Below are 21,402 nucleotides of genomic sequence, written 5' to 3' on the forward strand. Positions count from 1 at the left end.
GTCAGTGCTGCTGTAAACAAGGATTTGAAAAAAAAAATCTTGTAAACTGATTAGATATGTGCTCATTTCTAATTTCGGATTTTCTTAAAAAAATGTTTTATTGTAGCTCGGCTTCTTCAAGAGATCTCTACCTTATGGTACCGCCATGGAGAAAGCTCAACTCAAACCACAGGCTGCCTCTGAGGCCTAAACAACAACCATAGCTACCAGAACCACAGCACCTGGCCATATGATTGCAACGGAGAAACACGATGGAACATGCAGACTGAATGAGAAAGCAGTTGAAGAGAAAAGTAAAAGAGAGACCACTGGAACTCCACTGTGCTGCACTAGAGGAAGACAACAATCCAAAGATCTCCGAGCCAAATGAATGTTTCTTGTTTTTGGTTCTTTTTTAACTTATGTCTTGTTTGTTGGCAGGTTGGGATTTTTACTAAATAGAACTTTTTCTCAATGCCTCAAGGCTAACATCAGTCTGAACAATGAGAAAGTGACTGCAAAATACGCGCAGGCCTGCGGATGCAGTTTGATGCCTGTTGGGTTTCCTTGTGCTGATTCGTGTGGTGGAGAGTTCTGTAATATCCCTTTAACTGCCTTATTTTGGTGCTAATGACCTCACAGGATATGGCCACATGTAGCTTATGGTAGCCAGGAGCTGTGAATTACGCTGCCTGTTTAAGGCCTGAAAGTATTCTTCTGGTATCTCCTTATTATCGGTTAACAGATTTCAGGTGAGAACAAGAACCTGGCTATAGCAACGTCAATATTACAGGCCTAAATGTCAAGAATCCATCTGTTTAATAGCTCTGCTTTTAAGACAACATTTAAAGTTTTACATAAGGTTTGACCTGTTCGAGGTGTTCCCCTGATTCTTGCCTAATGCATGCTGGGATATGCTCCAGCACCTCGCAACCCTGAACCGGATAAACGGGCGTAGAAAACGCATAGATGGATGTTTCTTAACTGATCTCTCTCTGCCTCAGGTTGGTGGACAGCGCTTGGTTGAGTTGTTTTTGCACTCAAAGGAAATCTACTGATATAATTCCACCAAAGACTGACTGACTGACCTTCCTTTGAGTTCTGATTTTGACTCCTACTGATCACTTTGTTTAAATCCTGTCCGTTGATGTTCAGAGTTACCAATGCTAGCATCATCGTCGTCGTGTAGTCGACTGGGATGGGACTGGAACCACCACAGACCTGAGAAACCTCACATTAGGCTTGAACCAGTGTGGTGCTTCTGTCAAACAAAACAAAGTGGCGTTCTCCTGAAGAATATTTTGCTCCCGCTTGGCTTGAATCAAAGCCACATGCAAGCAAATGAAGCTCAGGGGGAAACTGCAGAGTTGATGGCCGATGGCGTGATGATGTCTTGAACCAAAGACGTGACAATCATTAATGTTGTAGCTTTGGCAGAAAGTTTTAGTCTGAGAGCAGGCGGGATCATCGCCCTTTTAGTGGAGGGCTGGGCAATACGGAGAAAATCACATATCAAGATATTTTTTAACGCTTACCTTGGTATCAGTATTGTAAGGTTGACTATTGGAGCTTTTACAAACATTTTACACAATGAGATTTTTGATAAATAATCATCATTGATGTAGATATAATGACTAACAGTCTGATAAGTTAAGACAATTACATCACTTTACTGTAATGCGGCCTTTAAAACCAGGAAAAGACAACAATTAAGCCATATTACGATATCTAACATCTAAGACGATATCTAGTCTCATATCACTATATCAATATAATATTGATATACTGCCCAGCCCTGTTTGAGTGTGAAGGATCCATTTCCAGCTCAGAGCGTGTGTTACTGTGTTATAATGTATTATACTGTATTTGTGACTGCTTTTAGAGTAAAAGCTGCCAACGTTTAGAAAGAAAAGTGGCGGAAGTCATCCCACTACCAAAAGGCTACAGGGACTAAACATTATAATGCTTCGTGTTGGTTTTCTTTTATTTGTCATGTACATAGATTTCACGTGCCTTAAATGTAAATACTTCATGTCCGTGGGTAAGAGTTAGGGTTGTGTGTGCTTGCATGTGCACGTGTGATTTCATGCATACATGCATTTGTGTGAATGGTATATTTATGAATGTTTGTTTTGTGTATGAATTGGTTATTACCTTTCCCATTGCTTAGGCCTGTTCATCCCAATCTGTAGCTTGAGATTGTTGAGGTTAATCGATTCTGCAATACTATTAGTCGTGATAGCATAACTACAGTCTAGGTAACTTGTTTAACTGCATGGCAGCAGTCAAAACACTGACAACCTCGGTGTAAATCCCAAAACTTTTCTGATTGTGGGTCAAATGTGTAGTTTTCAAAAATCAGTGTGTCTGGAATTCAAACCCCATGGGTCATTAAAAATGTATTCTCTATCAAAATAACTGTGCAACACTACTAAATAATTTAACAGTTGACATGATATAGTTTATTGGTGTCCCCATATATTACAAAAAGTATTTCTTTATCTGCTGTTCTTTAATTTAAATTAATTTCTCAGCCAAGAGGTTAAGACAGAGATAATCTTACTAAATTTAGTTGACATCTAGTGTAAAACTAGGATGTGCAATGTACATAGTGAAATGTATTAGAAACGGTTGTTGACAGTAGTTGGACTGTGGGCTGTGGTTTGGCCACCCCAAACCTGCAGGATGTCTTGTACCTCTAACACAGGGATAACAACTAGGCACTGGGAACTAAATGTTTAGAAGTGCAATATTTACATTCACTCTTTAAAAAAAAAAAAAAAGATATTACAGTGCTTTCTTTTGTTTTATTTGTGACCGAGTTGTGATAAACCAGGACTTTTTGTTTCAAAGTATGTAATGAACACATACGCTAAATCCTTTGTAAGGTTCTGGCTTTTCACTTTCACTTGTTTTCTCACTAATCATACTTCAAAGTGTGAAACTCTTTTTTCCACTTCTGACGTATACTCACCACTTCTACGCTGGACCACTTTTTCTGAAGGTACTGTTTTTTTAATACCGCAGACTGACACAAAAATGCAACAACCGGAACATATCTGAGCTGAACTTGACAGTTTCATAATTTATGTGCTCTGCTGTTGCACCTGACCAAACAGACATTATACGAACATGTGTTTGACTCGTCATCGCACTCTTTTCATGCCTCCTCTTATTAGCTAGTGATTTACAATTTGTCAAATGGTCCACAAAATCCCCATATGGTAGTAAAACATCTTTAAAACATCTATACCTTTGTCTGTTCTCCACTGAAGATGTCGACCCATTATTTATGACAGGGGATCGTTGTACTACTTTGTCTATGGCTACATCAGGGGAAGGCACTGGGTTTTCCTTTCTTTTTCTTTTACGTGTCTCAGCCCATTTTCACTCTCCAGGACTTCCAAAAAGAAGTTGTACATATTTATGACAAGGAGAGTATTTTTTAAATCAACAGTTAACTGATTTGTTGTGAACTTCTCTCACCCCATATTGGGGAGAACACTTGTCAGCGGGAAGAATGGGGGACGGGAGTCTTTGGAGGTCACTTTTTACCTGTTATGGTTTGTACTTTTTAATAAAATATTTCCCCTTTTACAAACTCTTGTGCTTTCATTGACACGTGTAATTGAGAAAATAATTTATTTAGAAAACAACATTGTATGAAAGTATATGCATGTCAGTTAGTGGCATCATTGCCCAAAAAAAAAAAAAAAAGAACGATCTGATACAATATATTAGTTTTAATGTGAAAATACTCGTGCACAAAAAAACTGACCTAAAGTGATAAACTATGGCAAAGATCTGTTGTGTGTGTGTTCTTATGGCCTTTTTGTAGATCCTCACAAGGGATCCTTCCACAGACGGCAGTATGGACCTTTTCATTGCCACTCTGTTGCTAGGGCAACAGCTCTGCTCCAAGTTTACTTCCCGTCAGCTACTGCATTAACAAAACATTACAACAGAATATACAAAGAACATTGAGAATGTTAACGTCAAGTTTGAAAAGGTCTATACAAAATGTCACATCAATGATTTTTTTTACACCAAAGACAGGCATACTTTGCTTAACTGTGCATGTTTTAACACTGCCTTTGTGAGGGGGTCAGTTTCCACTGTGGCACACGCTCTGCTGTAAGGCTTTTTGGATAAAAAAAAAAGCGTCCCACAAGTCCTTTTTGACACAGAATTGGATTCTCTGGTTCATCATTAGAGGTTATAACTGTGCAGACAGCACTTTTTTTGCTCTTGATGCTGTCTAAGCTCCTTGAATTAAAGTGAATCCACCGCACTGGACACTTCCAGACATCCATCTTATTTAGGCGAGTGTGGATGTTTTTGTTCATCCAGCTGTAGTCCGTTCTCTGGTTCACATTTTGCGCTACAGCTTTACAGTCTTTGTACATTTGCGGGTTGATGCCCTAGCATTCTATTGTTCTTGATAGCTGTGTTAGCTTGCGCTGGTTGTCAATCACTTTCAGGTTCTGAATGTAGTGTCGGATGTTGCTGGGACTCCGCAGAGGAAGGCCGAGGTCGGAGTCTGGAGGAGAAGGAGACATCGCTTTTGACTCAGCACACATTTAAAGTGTTTGTAGTAGCAAATCTTCCTTTTAATTCTTTTAGCCAGTAAAATTTAAAAGCACTAATGCGAGAACAAGGGAAAAAGTAAAACAGTAACAAGGTTGTGGAGCCACACCATAAGCTACAGGCACTGTGTTTAAAAAAAGTAAGGCAAAACCAAACTATAACTGTGTTAATGATATGGTAGATGTTGCTTACATGTAGATATGCGAGTCGTAGGCCCTTCCAGAAACATCCGATCTGCCAGGCCCCTCTGTGGAGACGATGGCACTGCAGTAGAGAAAGAGAAGTTTACCTACTTCATGCATCATTCAGCCAAATCATCCATTTACTTCAACCTGCATGTGCAACTGTTTAACCTTTTGACCTAAACCCATGCCAGTGCTATAACTCTGCTAGTTGACAAGCTCAACTGGATGCCTTACCATAAGGCTGGCTTCTGCATCCTCGTACAATTTTCACTGTCTTGGCAATCATGCGCTGTCAGAGTGGAAGGATGAGGAAACATTTCAAGTTGCATGCAATGCCATGATTTGTGAGGAGAATATAATAGAGCTGTGAAATGTTAAAATAAAAACATTTTTTCTGTCTTACCACTTTCTCAAAATTGACCAATTTGTCTACATAGCTGGGATTTCCCTCATTGATGAATGTCATGTCTGGACATAGGAACAGAAAACATGTCAGCGGTTAGTGAAGTCATTTACATGACATTCTAATGCTGTGTAGGCGACACTGCTGGTATGTATCACCTTTGAGCAGCAGAGGCATGAAGGGGATGTAAGGAGGACTGAGTTTGGCCACAGCCAGTCTGTAGGCCCTGTGGTTGCGTGAGGGATCCTATAAGGAACAGAGAATAAACAGAGCACCTTTATTATTATGTTAGTGCACAGAATGAATGTACTAAACAGTACATTTTGGAGTATTTATAAAATCTACTGAATGGGAGCATCTGGTGTAACTTACCATCAACCTCTCATAAGCACAGTAAATTCTTTTTGTCTTGCTTGGTATTCTCTGGAACAGACAATAACACTTTTTGTTATTTAGTGTATGATGATACTTTGTTGTATCATCATGACGGTTTCATTCAGGGGTTTCTCACCTCCCAGGTCTTGTAAAGCCTGTGTACTGCACTGTTGCTCAAACCGAACATCACAGCGAAGAATGAATTGAGATTCTTCTGCTCCTTTAATCTGTGACAGAGAGGACACATAGCTACAAACCAGCGTTTTTACCAAACTTATTGTAGGCCTATTGTAAATTGGATCGTTCATTTGTAAATAGACACACTGCCGTAGTCAGCATGGATGTTTGAACCAAATTTAGGGGCAATCCATGTTGTGACATTCCTCTCAAAAAACACACACATGTCAACCTCGTGGTGGCGCCAGAAGAAAAATCAAGGGGCCCACTAAAGTCAGTATGCCTAATCCTCTGAGGACCATGAATATTTGTACAAAATAATACATACATTTCAGTGTGGACCACAATGGTGGACTGACCTACATTTCCATCAAAACATGGCAACGGTTTTAATGCAACTAACCCTAACTTACACTGCGGCAATCTTTATGAACTTCTTGAGCAGGATGGCTCGTTTCATCAGATCTTCACAGAGGCACAGCTCGGTCACCACCCAGTACTGCACCTCATTGAAGCGACGCACAAACCGCTCCAGGTTAGCTGTGATGGCACCAGGGAATTTATGACGGCCGAATATGTAGTAGACGAGCTCCACCTGCAAAGATAAAAACAATTATTCACATTAGTTTTTATAGGTGACTTAATGAATATGATTTATTTCAGAAACATGTGAAGCATGCAGGACGTGTTGTACTGGAGTACCAGATGATCTCATGGCAAAGTGCCAACGGGTGTGACTCAGATACATTCATCAAAGAGATACCCACTCCTTTGTTGTAATGAGGAAGTTATTCGATACATAAGGAAGTACTTTATATGCTGTCGTGAGATATCTGCTGGAGTTACCTCATGCATGGCAGTGAACAGTTCCCAGTCATAGTTGGTGAGTTCATTGGCGATATCTTTAGAGCCCATCTGTTCGAGGATGTCAGTTGTTCCTCGCTCTGGACCTTGCTGCTCCTTCAGGGGCATCTGGGAGAAATAGACCGAGAGGGACAGGAAATGAGAGGATAACAGATCGTGGTGGGTGTGCACCTTTGATGGTAAACTGCTTTGAATTAAACCACCATGTCAAACTTAACTGTACGTGCCAACCATCACATATTTAAAAAAAATAAATAGTATGGCGGGCATCTATTCCTCACCAGTTGCTCCACTTGGCTGCTTGTGCAGACGAACAGTCTCTCGTTGAGTCCCAGAGCGGTGTAGACTGCAGTCGCATCCAGCTTCAACTGAGCTCTTTCTGTGTGCATTTAATGAATCAAATACTCATTTTCAGCATACTGAACTGACAAAGAACAGTAGAAAATCACATTAATATCAGCTCTGAGTGCTTTTTTAAATTTTGCAGAAACTGACAATTTAAATAAAAAACATCTATGCACATTTGAAAAAAAGAGAAAGATGTCATTAATCTAGTCCCACCTCCCGTGGAGTTCATTTTGACCAGGATGTGATCTCCGCCAGGTTTGACTATAGCTGACATCACATCCTTTACAGATGTGTTCACTGGGAGCATCAGAGTGAGATGTTTGTTGTCTGGCCCGTAGATCTCATACAGCACTGCAGCAAGAGAGAGAGCCAAAATGTCAAAATATGCTGATTTGACCATTGATGACGTGAGTAATGATGTGTTATCATGAACAACAGATACAATGTGAGGTAACTCTACATGTATTGCAACATGTTGTCGCGATACATAGATAAAAACAAGTTAAGTTAATGGATCACGTCACTGATTTGATTTGTTTTAGAGTCTTACTCGCCTTTATCTTGAGCTCTGATTGGTTGTAACCTCCCCACTGGCTCCTCGCAGTTTGAAAACCAATCAAATTGCTGATTCTGTCGAGAGCATCAGAGTGACTCAGCAATTCAGTGACATTAAACTGGCAAATGACAGCAGCATGACATTCAGTTTCCTCATTAAAATGTATCCCTGGTGTTAACATCCTGCAGCCAGCTGTCATGTGCAAAAAGACTAGACGCTTACCCTGCTCAGTGACTGATATCCATTCTCCAAGCTGTAAAATAAAAGATGAAAAACAGTTTTGGATCTCATGCTGCAATATTTAGGATTCGGGAAATGTCTCAGAAATAGATGTTATGAGAGTTATGAGAGAATATAGACAATTTACACTTTTGTTCTCCTCCTTTCCCTGAATTGTTCTTTCAGCATGCTGAACAGACGGAAATCTCCTGCCACCTCCTTCTTCAACACCTGTTTAAGCCCAAACAAAACAAACAGAAACATCATTATAATATACATAATCTATATTCTTAAAATGTGATGCAATTATTAAACAAAAGGATAAATGCAATCCCAACCTCCAGAGAGTCCAAAGCAATAGGGTCTTCTTTCAGCAGAAGGCCATACAGCGCCACCCACTGGCCAATCAGCTTCACTACCTTCTGCTTGGTGGTGAGAATGTAGGACGCCTTCTCCTGATCTGAACCATCAGAGAGCTCGGCCTGATAGGTGCAACGACGGTTAAGGGGCATATCATGAAAAGCTTTGCAGACAAAAAATCGGAAACAATTACGAGAGACTGTATTTAAGCAGAACATATTAAATGTATACTTGATATTTACTTATGGTATCTAAATACTCTGTTTGTTTAATCTGCTGGCATCATAATCATCATCATAATAAGCTGCAGCAGCAGTGGCAGTACACATTATATTCTTATCATCATCAGCATCACCATCACTGCGTATTAGTATTGACAATCACAGGATATTGGTGCTGTAGTGCGGTACACAGCTGGCTGGTGGGCATGAAGACTTTGTGAGTGACCAGAAAGTCGCTCACACAGGGATCTGGAGGGAGACAAATATCACAACAACACAAGTTTAAGGGGAGACACCACGGTTGAATAGGGTGAAAAGATTCCATCATGCAAAAATTGTGTGATTAAATTTGCACACACACATATTATTTTAACAAATATGTGCTAATTTGCATAGGATGAAGCCAGGTTAAAAATGATTGTATAATTTCGTTGACATATTAGAGTCAAAGGATTTTAAAGAGGGAATTTTGGATATCTCTTGGAAATTGGAAATCAGAAAATACTGTCAACAGACCATAATAATAAAAATCTCCCCAGTGGATTACTTAAATTAAGACAGTTTTCTAAAATGAAATCTAATGCCAACTTTCCAACAGAAACAAATATACAAAGTAATACAATGAACACCTAAATGTGTATTTTGGATGTTTTCTTTCCACTTGTCTGAAAGAAGACAAGTTATGGAAGCTAAATTACCCCAAATCTCCAAACTGACCAGTGCTTGGAAAACAATGTTTTTGCTTTAACTAAGTAGCTGACCACGTCACTCAAGAAAACAGGGAAAAAGGCAAGAAGGTGCTTGCAGGGTCCCACCGATTGAGTCGTTTCCATTGGAGTCCAACCTTACTGTTTCCAATAAGTGTTCGAGGATTTTCTCAGGTGTTCCTGACATAACTGTGTACCTGCACAAAGCATGACAGAAGGGAGAAAGAGTATTTTTTTTTATGTTAATATTTTCTTTGCATTGCTCTGCATTCTACTTCTTAGTTGTGTTTGTTGTGTAATTAGTGCCTGATAATGTTAATAACCCCCCCCCCAAAAAAAAAAAGAAGAACCAGAAAAACGCATATGATTGCATATGTTTTGTTGTTGAACTGAAAAGGCATTGCCTTCCAGCACATACTTTATCTACATCATAATTAAGTTTGAGGACTTCTTGCCTAATGGCATCAGGTCCAAAAAATGTAGGGCTCCTACAGATGGGGAAGTAGGAACAGGTGTGTCAGTGGGAGGTGCTCAAGTAAAAAGTGTGGTAGGCCTCTTTGTCTTTCACCTCTTGTTTGAAGCACATACTGAAATCTAGGGTTAGAGACACAGCGATTTTAAAGTGCCATATAAGTTTGATAGTAAATTTATATTTCTGTAGGAAAGCTGATTTAGTCCCCCCTCCCCACTCAAATATACAGTTGTGGTAATTCCAAGTGCCGTAGGTAAGTCATGGCTTTATACTAATGTCAGTCTGCCAACATGTCTTATTGACTATAATATTGGGTGTTGTTTTAAAATGCTAATCTGCTCTGATCTGGACTTGCATTAGAGTGGTGTGTGGTGGTAGTTTGGGTGTGGTCTCCTTAGGTTGGATGAGTGATGTATTTGGTTGCAGTGATTATTCTTTTACCATCTGTCTTTGGTGCCACCCTGTGCTGCCCTCTCTCACGGTCTGTTCAGGCTTTCCTTTAGTAGGACCAGCAGATAGTAGTTTTAGCAATTCAAATGAAACTGTTTGAAACCGTGCTTGAAATGGTTATTTTGACTGCTGTCTTTCTTTCAGAACTAGATTAAGCTTTAATCATTGTCAAGTTGTGTTGCCATACCACAGGCTACAAGAAGATAGTTGAAGGTGTGCAAGTAGGGGAGGTCAACATCATGCTAATTCACTTTTTTATGTTTGCTAAAACACTTTCAAGACTGATAACAAGTCATTACACATTGCAGGGTTGAAGTCCATTTCCCCCCCCCGGGCTTTTCAGATAACAGCCGTTTAATGAGACCTTAACTGCGTTTGACAAAAAGATCTGTATGCTTGTTATGATGACAAATGGCAGCAATTGTGTTATTGACGTGATACAGTATCTGCCCACGCCCAGGTAGACTGTCTTAATGATCGTAAACCTGTAGAGTGTATGAGAGTTTCTCACTTGCTGTGTCCTGCCCCTCCCTGCTCAGCCCAGTCGGTTCTCTTCTCCAACACCAGTACAGTTTTCCCATGCTCTTCAAGTCTCACTGTATTAGCTTCCACATCCTGACGAACAAGAGACATGGATGAAAGCACCATCAAATACTCATTTTATATATCTGTGGATCTGAATTTGTGGTGGACACGGAACAACTTTTTGACGTTGTTTAAGCATAGTAATTAGTTACTCGGACACACCTTAAGGATGCGTATGAAGTCCTGTTTATCAACACGGAGGAAATGGCAGTTGTCTTCTCTCAAGATGATGGTGGCAGCACGAGGGGCATCATTCAGCAACGCTAGCTGCCCAAAGTCCTCACCCTCGTGTAGCGTAGTTACCAGGCCCTGCATGCACACAGCACTTTCAACATTACATTACACTAACAGACAATTCCAAGGCAAACCGTCATTTCATGAATGCCAATTCAGATATTTCTTATTATGGCAGTAAGTGTAAATGGATTTACCTTCCCATGTGTGATCACATTTACAGAGCCTTTCCAGATGATGTACCAAGAAGTGCCTTTGTCCCCCTGACTGAACACTACATCACAAAAAGACAGTCAGTACTAACGTTGGTCCTTTACACACGTTGTTTACGATGGGCTTTATTATGTACGCATGACTAGAAGGCCATAGTGAGAGACGAGAAGAGCAAAAAAAGACTCATGATGACCTGATTGTCTCCACTGAAGTAATGAATCAATTGTGACAGGAGGTTGTTTAAATATTATACAGATAACATATCTGAAAGGTATGTTGTACAGAAGTGACTGCTAAGAGGCCATTTGTGCACATGTGAACATAAGTGCACTGTAGTGTGATTCAATACATGGTGAAATTGTGTCTGCGTGTGCATGTAGCAAGGCTGTAGCCGGAGCACTCACAGACTGTTCCGGCCTTGGCATGTGATTCAAAGACCAGCACCGTTGCCAGCTCCTTACGCACCTACAAGCACAACAGGCTAAGAGATTAGACTGAACTGTGTGGATTACTCCTAATGGTTCCTTGGTCAAAGCAGTTTAGGGCTCAGGAGACCACTGGATGTGTGGCAACTTCTATTATCGTAAATGAACAAACAAGGTAGAAACATTATGGGGCAAACTGTTTCTTTTGCATTTTCTTACAATGGCAAGTGATGGTTGATTTTGTTCATGCAAGAATTCTAGCCTTAAGCTTGTATGAAATTTAAATGACCATCAAAGTAAAGCCTCCAGTGTAATTGGCCCTTTGTTAAGTTATGGCCCTCAAACACAGACTGGCCGATCATAGCGTAGCATCGGCCAGCTCCAACCAGGGTCCGACAGTTATGACAGGGGGTGGCAGTAAAAGTGACTCACAGAGGTGGAGAGATGAGCTGCAGCCTTGACATGGAGCAGCTCCTCATAGATGACCTCCAGGTCCTCAGCACTCCTCTGACTGGGGCTAAACACAGACGTCAGGTGTAATCAACCACAGATGCACTTACAAACTTTGTTGAAAGATGCAAGATGGACTGTTGTATATGATCACTATGAAAGGGACTTCATCATTAGTTCATTATCTAATCATTATCATTATTAGTTGTGTAAAGCCTCAACATGCTGACCATTTGCGTAGAATCATAGTGAGCAGAGCATCGGGACCCAGCTGAGACAACAGCGACAGACTCTCCTGCAGCTCGTCCTCTGAGTCCTTCTCATTTGTTATGTGGTTCAGGCCAAACTCCGAGTCCTGGAAGCGGTAGAACTGGGTGTCCTTGTCATGGAAGTTCAACTCGTGTTTCACTTGATTGAGGCAGATCACAGAGGAGGGAAAACATCAATAATGTAACGAGACCTTTTAGAAAAATGGTGATCACATGAAAATGAGATTTAGAAAAGGAAATAATTAATACATTTTGAACTTCAGGAGAAAAAGTTGTGGTGCAGTGACTTTACAAAAGTCCTGAATGACAAGATACATGGAAATAAGATTCATTTATTCAGAGTGATCCCCTTCATTTGATGATGAAGCCTTTACATCCTGATTGGAGTGGTCTCTTCCAGGAAGACAGTGCCTCGTCCAAAGAGCAAAAGCGTTTGACTGAGTGGGAACACATTGTAAAACATATGACGTGGCAGGCTCAGTGAACAGATTTCAAGCTACTCAAGCACTTCTGGGGAATTCTTAAGTGCAGCCTGAGACTTGACCGTCTGAAAAATACATACTTCTAAAGGCATGAGCTCGCCCAACACAAATGGTAATTTCTCCTAATTGTGGTTGCCGGTCATTGGTTGGTCGTATTTCTGTCTGTTGTGAAGCACATCCAAGCAAAGATGGATTTATAATTATTCTTGAGACACAATTCTGCAAACTTCAGCTCTTTAGTTCTTACCATGAACAAGGATTCCTTCATCCACCAAGATCTGCCACATTCCAACTGCTTGACTTCTTGATTGCAGGCATTCATTTTGTTTCATCAGCCAATCAACAAGTTCCTTTCCAGAACAACATTGCCTGTGAGAGAAATTTAATATTTGAATCAGCATATATATTTTGCAGATATATATATATTTTTTTTAACATGGAAGAAAATGTGGGTACCTGTATGTTTTGAGGTGATACTTTCTGTCTCTGATCAGACCTGGGTTCCCCTCCATCATGACACTATACACCGCTCTCGCTGCCTTTACCACACGATCTGAAAGAAACTTAACAAACATGACATAAAAAAAGCAGTTAAACTCTTGTGTCTTTCTGGCATAAATATTTATGTGAGTTGTGTTGCCTTTTATCATGTGATGAAACAGAGTGTGAAAGAGCGGGGGGGGGGGCCGTGTACATAAAGAAGAAGGATAATAACACAAGCGGTTTTGTTTACTGAAACAGTCGGCCGGAGTGCTGGCAGCAGACAGAAGTTGGCAAAAAAAAAAAATTACGTTTGCATGTATAAGTGAAAGAGACAAGTGTTTCTGCATTTCCCCTCAGTGTGAAGATTTTGTGATGGGAACCACGTCATCAATGTGGAGATTTATGTGGGCGTTGTAGCGTAATGTGGTGCGTTTGTGGGTTGCAGGGAGGCGAGAATGTGTTAAAAATGGCTATGTTAAACTCTCCCACTCACTGAGCTCCCTCCCTGCCTCGACAACTCACTCTCTGGGCGGCACACAGCGACAACAAACTTTCACTTTCTGACCACCCTCAGTCTATTTCCTTTGAACCTTTCTCAAATCTTTCCGCTCCCCTTACTCACACCCCCTGACACACATACAGACAACTCACTTGGGTCAGGTCTAAACCCCCCACCCACACAAAAAAACTGCAGACATTGGTGCAGACATTGGTGCAAAACCTGTCAGCCACTGATGCAGAAGCAAGGCTTATGTAACAAGAATGGGCTTTGTTTTTGCCTGTAATGCAACTGTCCCATTTCAGGCCTTTTAACGCTTTACATGATGCACTCTGCTTCCATTTCAAAAACAAATTGGATCTAACAAACCCCTTAACAATATGTACTGTCTTTATGAATGACTGGAGTATACATCTTTATTGTGCTCCTCCCTATTAAACTTACTCTCTCACATACCCTGCACGAAGTCTTGTGACTCCACGAGTGACTGAGATGGCTGCTTGTTTGTTCTTTGGATTTTCCTCAAGACACTGCTATTTGTCCAGGGTGGTGGTCTAGATATGCACACAGAACCCCACAATGACCATTTCCTAAATTAGTGTACTCTCTTTTAAGTGGAGTAGCGATGTAAGGAAGCAATTGTCACCTGCACCCTTTGCCTTTTCTAGTGTTCTGCAACTCCTTCAGGATATAAAAATGCCTGCTGACCTTTGACCAGTCTACTGACCCCTTGCATTGATGACGCCAACACAGTCTTTGCACTTTGGGGGCTTGTTAGATCGTCGTTCATGCAGGATTGCTTATTATAATGTACAACTATAACAGACTGGGTAACACTGTACAGCACAAACTGCAACCTATCAACCCCACATTGGGCTGTTCCCAGACCTGACATCAACAGAGTAGCCCAAATGTGCCCCCAAAGCGTCTGCTGTGCCCCTCTGGAGTTGTGTTGTCTAGAGGTCACCACTTTTCCCAGGGGCCCATTTTCCCCTGGGACTCACATTCTCAGGCATGTCAGCTCCAAAAGTCATTTTCTTGATGAGGCAATTTTCCATGACCTAATCCAGTCCCTATAAAAACAATATCAAAAGCCATATTTCACTAAGGGGAGCCTAGATCCCGCTGCTAGATCTGACCATCATGAAAACATGCAGAAACATTTTCTATTACTGTGATTCATTCCAGTTCTGGCTGTCTGCGTTGAACAGTGTGTTGTTTATTGTCTGAATGTAGGCCAGCTAATCATGTTATCTAGGAACCATAGCCAGTAGGTAACTGTTCCAAGTGAGTCGAATTACAGAGCAAACACCTTTCCCTGGTACAATACACACTGTGTGTGTGTGTAGCAGTGTGCAGTGACCAACACTGATGTATGGGCCATCTGTAAGGTTTGGACAGGCAGTTATTACCCATTTTATGACTCGGGTTGATTGTGCTGTTGAGGCCATTTTACAGTCAGGAGCCTGTATTTAAAAAGTAACTTCTGTTTTACTTGGACTTTAAGGCAGAGTGTCTTTAGCATCTGTACAGCGAGTATTTCCCAGTGAAACGGAATATTTTAGTTATAATAGGGATTTAAATGAAATCCTTTGCATTTGATTGGATCGTTAAAGGTGGGCATGCTTAGAGTTTTCACCGTACAGAGCTAGACTGTGCTCCACAAACACCTCACTTGTTACTAGAAGTTGCAGATTGATTGATAGTTGGATGTCATGACATTATTGGTTGAAATTGGTTGGCACTAGATTGCAATGTGTCATATTTTGTTACACAGGTAAAATAGATGATTGGATTTTGATATAAAAATACGCAGAAATAGATTTTTTTTTTGCATATAAAAATAGGTGCACAATATCACCGGGTATGTGACCTAAAAGGGTTCAAGATTTTGTGAACGCAATCATTTGGATGCAAGAAAGTAGTAGTATCCCAGCACAATCACATGATCTATTCTGTGTATTTTCTTTAATTTCATTCTGGTCCTGGCTGACAGTGTTAGTCATAGTCTTTTGAAGTCTGTAGTACGTGATTTGGTTTCATGCATGCATCTTGTGGGGTGGAATGATGAGTACAGTTCTCCACTGTCTCTCCTCTGTAGGCGAGACATTTCTCTGTTTCTTACTCTCAGTGACCTTGGTGGGCTGTGTTGTGTGAGAAGCAGCTACAGATGAACACTGTGTGATTTGACAAAGAGCTTTGTCGACTGTACCTGACTTTTCCTTTCTCTTTGAGTGAGAAAAATACAAAACCACACTTCAAGAGGCAACGTTTCTATCTTGCAATACATGTATATATGGGTTCTTCCTGACCTTTAATTTAGGTCGTTCAGCATCAGATCTTTCAAGTTGTAGCTGTAGCTTATGTGAACTTACACCTCTGACCTACACTAGATGAGTATGGGAAAGTTGCCTGAAGAAGTCAAACACATTATATAACTTTGCGAAATCCAAGCTACAAAGTCCTGCACCTTCAGAACAGTACCACCTCAGTCAAAGGCAAGTAAAAGCTATGTGAAAAGTTTTTGCTGAGAAACATTCAACTGGAACTTTTGTTACACATGTGAAAAATGTGTGTCTGCCATTAAGCTAATCATCACATTTGGTGGATTCCACCTCAGTGAGTTCAAACACAGGTTATTAAAAACAATCCGTCTTGTATGGAGTTATCAGAATGTATGATTCTCATTAGTGACTTAGAATCTGGAGCCATTTGCTAAGCAACCGAACAAAGTTACAAAAGGTTAGCACAACCTGCCTCCTGCAGACACGATGACTCTATTTTCTCTATTGTCTCTCTCTAGCACAAAACAAAATGCACAGGGATTGATTATTTTGGGGTTGGAACATTCACACTCTCTCTTTCTTTCTTTTTTTTTTTTTTTTTTTACTTCATCTGTCTGGTGGAACCCAAACAGGATTCACTTCATTTCAAACCCTGTATGAGTGTTTTTACAAGTTCTCTCCTTGGCATGTTGTTGAAGAACCCGAGATAAGGCAGTGTGAGGGCCCTGGGCTGGGTAGGGCTCAGTTAGCTGTGGGCCCTGGAGTGCCCTTTAGACTCCTTGTGACTGCCTGCCCTGCTAGGAATGTGTTTTTTTAAGACTCGCTTGAGTAGTAATGCAGGATATTATAACAAAAGAACAGGTTCAGCAGTTTGAGAGGATGCAAGCACTGCAACTCTGGATGATAGCCGAGGTCAGTAGAGCCACGAGGAGAGAGGGACTTCCAGGCTGGTGATTAGTCACATTTAAGGGCTGTGCCAGCCAGTGTCACATATGGTGATCAGCTAATTTTCAGAGTGGCAGATGGAGAGCCTGATGTGTGCTTACAAACCTCATCATGAAATTGTTATGGATTGAATAAAAACTTGCAATGGACATCACATGACAATAAAATGCGAGATAATAATTAACCCTGATGACCAAAGCTCAAGGACAATCCACTTTGCAACAGTCATATTCAATAAAATGGTCTATTTTCAGCTATGTTGCAGGAGGCAATACATGCTTGTTTAAGTGCTGAAATTTAAAATCACGCTTCATGCATACCTTCACATCTTCAGCATGAGTTTAAAACATCAGTGAGAACATTGATTTATTTCTGCTGTGGGGAGGTAGTGTACCAAAGCTCTCCATCTCTGGCATACACACCTGCTTCATAGTGTCCTTTGAATTCATGGCCTCCGGCAGCGGAGTCTAAGAGAAACAGGAAGAGAGAGACGTTATCACCTCTTAGCTATTTCTTCATATCCAAAGCCTCTGAAATAAAGCAGATAACGTGCTTTGGAACGGCATTCCACAGGAACTAGCTGGACTGGCCGTTGATGATAATCTTGTTGTGGTTTCACCAAATAAACAGATTAACCAAGCTGGACTGGCCAGATAGAAAGAATAATTATTTTCTTTTCATTGGGATGAAGGTCAACACAAATACATTACCACAAACCTGCGCTTTGTTACCATCGCCTCCAACGAGGTGTGGGTGGGTGTCAAGTGTGTGCGATGAAGTGGGAGGTAAGAGTACATAGACATCAGCAAAGGAAAGTACAAAGCCTGTTGCCACGCGTTTTGTAAAGTGAAAAGGTTGCTTTTAACTATGGACTGTCCTTTTTATTTTTATTTTTTTCTAAAAGGCTTTTGAATATCCCAACCATTAGAGATAATGCACAGCAGTGGCTGAAACATATAAACAAATGTAATAATTTCTTATTTTTGGAGACCTTACTCTCTGCACAAAAGCCAGGTCAGCCCTAATTTTAGCGACAGAAATATATAGTGCAGGCAGTGGGGTTGCACTACAGGGCCTGAGGGTTTGGAAGTCCATAGAGGGAACAAGCCCTTGCGAGTGATTCAGATTGCCAACTTGGAGATACACCTGCGTTCAAAATAGAACTCACCATAATGTAAAAAGGGTGCCATTTGCTATGTATGCCTTCAAAAAGCAAACCCATCTCGGTAGCAACTAAATGTAAGCTTATCCTATATAAACTATAAAAGACCAAAACAGACCACTATGGGTGGATAGCCCAGATAACCCCTTGACCGCAATGTCAAGTGCCCCCAGTGTGGGAAAACCACTGTGCATGCCCAAAGTCGTTGGCAACTAAAGCAGATGGCAGAAATTTGGTCCCAGGGGTAGCTGATTGCCTGTTGCCCCGCTGCAATTTGATTGGCGGTTTGCCAAGTCCTGCTGTCGTCATCTGCTAGTAGTCTGCAGAAGTAACATGAACAATTTGGATTATCTTCTAGAGCACAATTTAAAAAGTCTGCTTATTAAAGATAAAGTTATGATTTAACACCTCGGTGACCACTAGCCACGGGATATTGTTATAAACCGAACCGCTGTTAAACATAATCGCATATAACGTGGAGTGGTTCTCCAGGAAAAAATGGCTAATTTAACTGCTAACGTGAACTGTTAGCTTGTCAGACAAAACGCCTTTTTCAAGATCTAACGCATCTTTCTCAGAGGATTAACAAAAATGAAAGCGGCAGGACAACGTGGTAAACTTGGACTAACGTCAGTTACCCAAATTGACAGCGCATACAAACCTGACACATTTTACATTTTGCAAGCTGAACATACAATGCAATCAATACAGCACATAGAAAGAAATTCACGTATTACAGAGGTACCCATCCTATTAACTAAATATTTGTCCTTGCAACATGATGCAACCCAATGATGAGACAAAAGTGAAATATACCTATAAAATCAGTTTCCCTTAATTTTGTGAGGGTCCAGACATGACACTAAATACCCACGAGCTACCAGATCTGGATAAGAATATTCAATCTTAATGGTTTGTAAAAGTTCTTCATAAGACTCTCACTTAAATTCATTGAAAGCAATTGCCTTTGGAATACAGGTAGAAGTTGGCTAGAAAAGGATCATAAAAAAAATAAAAAAAGCAAGCCACAAAGAGGAAATAACTTTACAGCTTAGGCCGAAGTAACACATCGCACACATGGCAACAACTACTGCAAAACTAGAAAATCACACAATTTTAAAATTTGCCAGGTATAATCGCTTGACATAGCAGTCAATTAAAGTATATTTGACTGAATGTGACTCCATAAACCGTAGCATATTTGTAACAGTTATGACCCAACAATAAGGACACGTGCCCCCCCCTGACTAGACAAAAACGTGTGAAAAACTGTGTTCTTCCAGGTCCGCAGGCATACGCCATTAACAGCTTTTATGAATGTGAGGTATTTTGTTCTTCTTTGCCTCCATGTCTTAGCCCTGGTATGAAAGAGTAATGAGGACAGGGAGACGATGCCCTGGCATCTCCTAATGACAGCAAATAGAACTCAGTTATGCCTCTGAAGGAATTTTTCTGCATTAGCTCAGATAAAGAATTGGCAAATGCATCAGTGCAAGTTAAATAGTGCTTGTTATTGATATCATGCCTAAATGAATAGAGGAACTAGTCACCATTTTGGGAAAAATATTACTCCCTGCAGCTTTAATTAATATCAAGCCTAATATGTAACATGCAATTATAAAAGAATGTTGTTATTGAGGTAGATGCCACTACTTTTGTGCCAGTATAGTACAAACATTGTTCCCAGAGAATAGATCATATCAAGTCGGTGCATTCAATTATTTTGTAATTAGGGTGTTTGTCAGTTTGCTGTCAACTTAAACGTTGCACTTTTGTGTGAATCTTGTTATTGGCCTGGCGACGACATCTTTGTGGAAGTACTTATGTGTAAGATAACCTGAGTAAACACAAACTCACTTGGTGCAAGTTGAACATGTGAGAATATGTGTAGCTTTTTACATTGAGGGATTATTAAAATCAGGTTGTCAAACTGGCATGCCAGATCCAAAACACATATGTCAGTTATTTATAATATAATTGTAAAGTCTAATTGTAGTTTAACCTTTTGAGATGCTTTATAAAAAATGTTACATTGATATTTGGCTGGTCAGCAGGAAGTTCAGAGTGCAGTCTTTTGAGATTTACAATCGCCTTTGACGTATTGTTGGTTAAAAGTCAAGTAAATTTAGAGCCTCACCACTGTTCTGTGTCTTCCTGTGACCTGGAGACAAAACCTCCCCTTTGTGCATTCTTACTCTGTAAACTTAGCGGGGATGTTGAGGTGAAGGTGAACAATAAACAATACTCTATTTATAACCTGAGTTTAATAAAAGAAAAGAAAAGAAAGACTTTGTGCTGCTTTGTTGCCTTGCTGAATTCCACCACCCAATCTGCTAAAACAATAGAGAGATCTGCTTCAGTTAACTAACCATTCTTGAAATATCTGCCAGCTGCTATTTTGGGGACCCTGGTGAGAGGAAGTGAGGTTGAATAAACCCCATTTTCACAAACAACTTTCCCCTGCTCTCTAACAATCTCTTTCTCCACATCTCATGCAACTCTCACTTTGAGTCTCAGCACAAAATGTATGGATGCAATGTCCTCCTATGCTGGAAGGTGGCTGTCAGTTAAACAAAAATAACTTTTTAAGTCTATAAAACCATGTGTCAGACAGTCTATATACGCCAATTTGTACCACAAATGATGAGCTTTTTAGAATCTGCTTCTCCAGCAGTGACTACTTCCAGACATTTACAGAGTAATCAACAGACATGATGAGGAAGATGATCAAAATAGTGGTGGACTATTATCACCACTCTCTAATCTCCTGGGCATCTTTCTGTGCCACTTTTCAGTAAACTAATGCTCGTCTGTCATCCATGAACTACTCCGCAGTTATTTCTCTAAAGTAAACATGAAAGCAGCATACCCAGCTGATGCCTCGTATGGTCGGCGTGTCCACTGAGGAGCGGTCCGGGAATACTTGGTAAATGTGACTCCGAAACAGATGCATCTTGTCTCAGATCCAAACAACCGACAAACAACTTCCCCAGTCAGAAGATCTGCACACGGACTTGGCACCTCCAGACATTATTCACAGCAAAGTAGATCGACCCGTCTTCCGCTCATTACTGTACACCGACAACACAACGCAGCGACAGTGTCGGCTCAGGACTCCGCATTTCGTCCTACACAAATCCGGGCAGGATTCTGGACGTCGTCCCTGCATCCGAAAAAACCCCAGACCCGGCTACTTCAATAGACGTGTCTGCCTCAGTGGGGACGGAGTGTGAAGTCTTCTTCAGCCATCCCACGCAGCACAGGCGCACTGCTGAGTTGCGTGTGTGCGCGCTCTTTGGCTTTGGCAAGGAACTAATACGGAGTCATCAGAGAGACGGCCTCCTCTGGTATTTCTTACCGCTTAATTAATGGCGTTTGATTTATTATTTAACTTGACATCGATGCACTCCGTGTGCATGTGGGCTGGTGCGCACTGTACAATTTGTCCGGTATTTTAAAACGTGCCA

At 40.8% G+C, this 21,402-nt stretch overlaps 2 protein-coding genes across 2 annotated transcripts in view; one reads left to right on the forward strand and one right to left on the reverse strand.

Moving 5' to 3' along the window:
- Nucleotides 1-3,121, forward strand: part of itga5 (integrin, alpha 5 (fibronectin receptor, alpha polypeptide)) — a 35,648-nt gene extending 32,527 nt beyond the window's left edge. The window contains exon 30 of the mRNA XM_076097630.1: nt 107-3,121. Coding sequence (XP_075953745.1) covers nt 107-190 — 84 coding nt within the window. The 3' untranslated portion in view covers nt 191-3,121. The remainder of the gene's footprint in view (nt 1-106) is intronic.
- Nucleotides 3,006-20,966, reverse strand: rapgef3 (Rap guanine nucleotide exchange factor (GEF) 3). Its single transcript, XM_076097643.1, is given in 27 exon segments — nt 3,006-4,519; nt 4,759-4,830; nt 4,986-5,040; nt 5,155-5,219; nt 5,313-5,400; nt 5,527-5,577; nt 5,666-5,756; nt 6,120-6,301; nt 6,553-6,678; nt 6,852-6,949; nt 7,132-7,269; nt 7,473-7,548; nt 7,697-7,727; nt 7,842-7,924; nt 8,032-8,182; nt 8,445-8,523; nt 9,090-9,178; nt 10,415-10,518; nt 10,651-10,797; nt 10,920-10,996; nt 11,340-11,400; nt 11,793-11,877; nt 12,041-12,218; nt 12,809-12,930; nt 13,018-13,124; nt 17,196-17,240; nt 20,805-20,966. Coding segments are annotated over 27 exon segments (2,682 nt in total). The 3' UTR covers nt 3,006-4,400.
- Between the last annotated feature and the right edge of the window lie 436 nt (nt 20,967-21,402).

This window comes from Anarhichas minor, unplaced genomic scaffold (genome assembly GCF_050575085.1).
Source record: "Anarhichas minor isolate MPS153535 unplaced genomic scaffold, ASM5057508v1 ptg000003l, whole genome shotgun sequence".
NCBI classification, from domain to species: domain Eukaryota; kingdom Metazoa; phylum Chordata; class Actinopteri; order Perciformes; family Anarhichadidae; genus Anarhichas; species Anarhichas minor.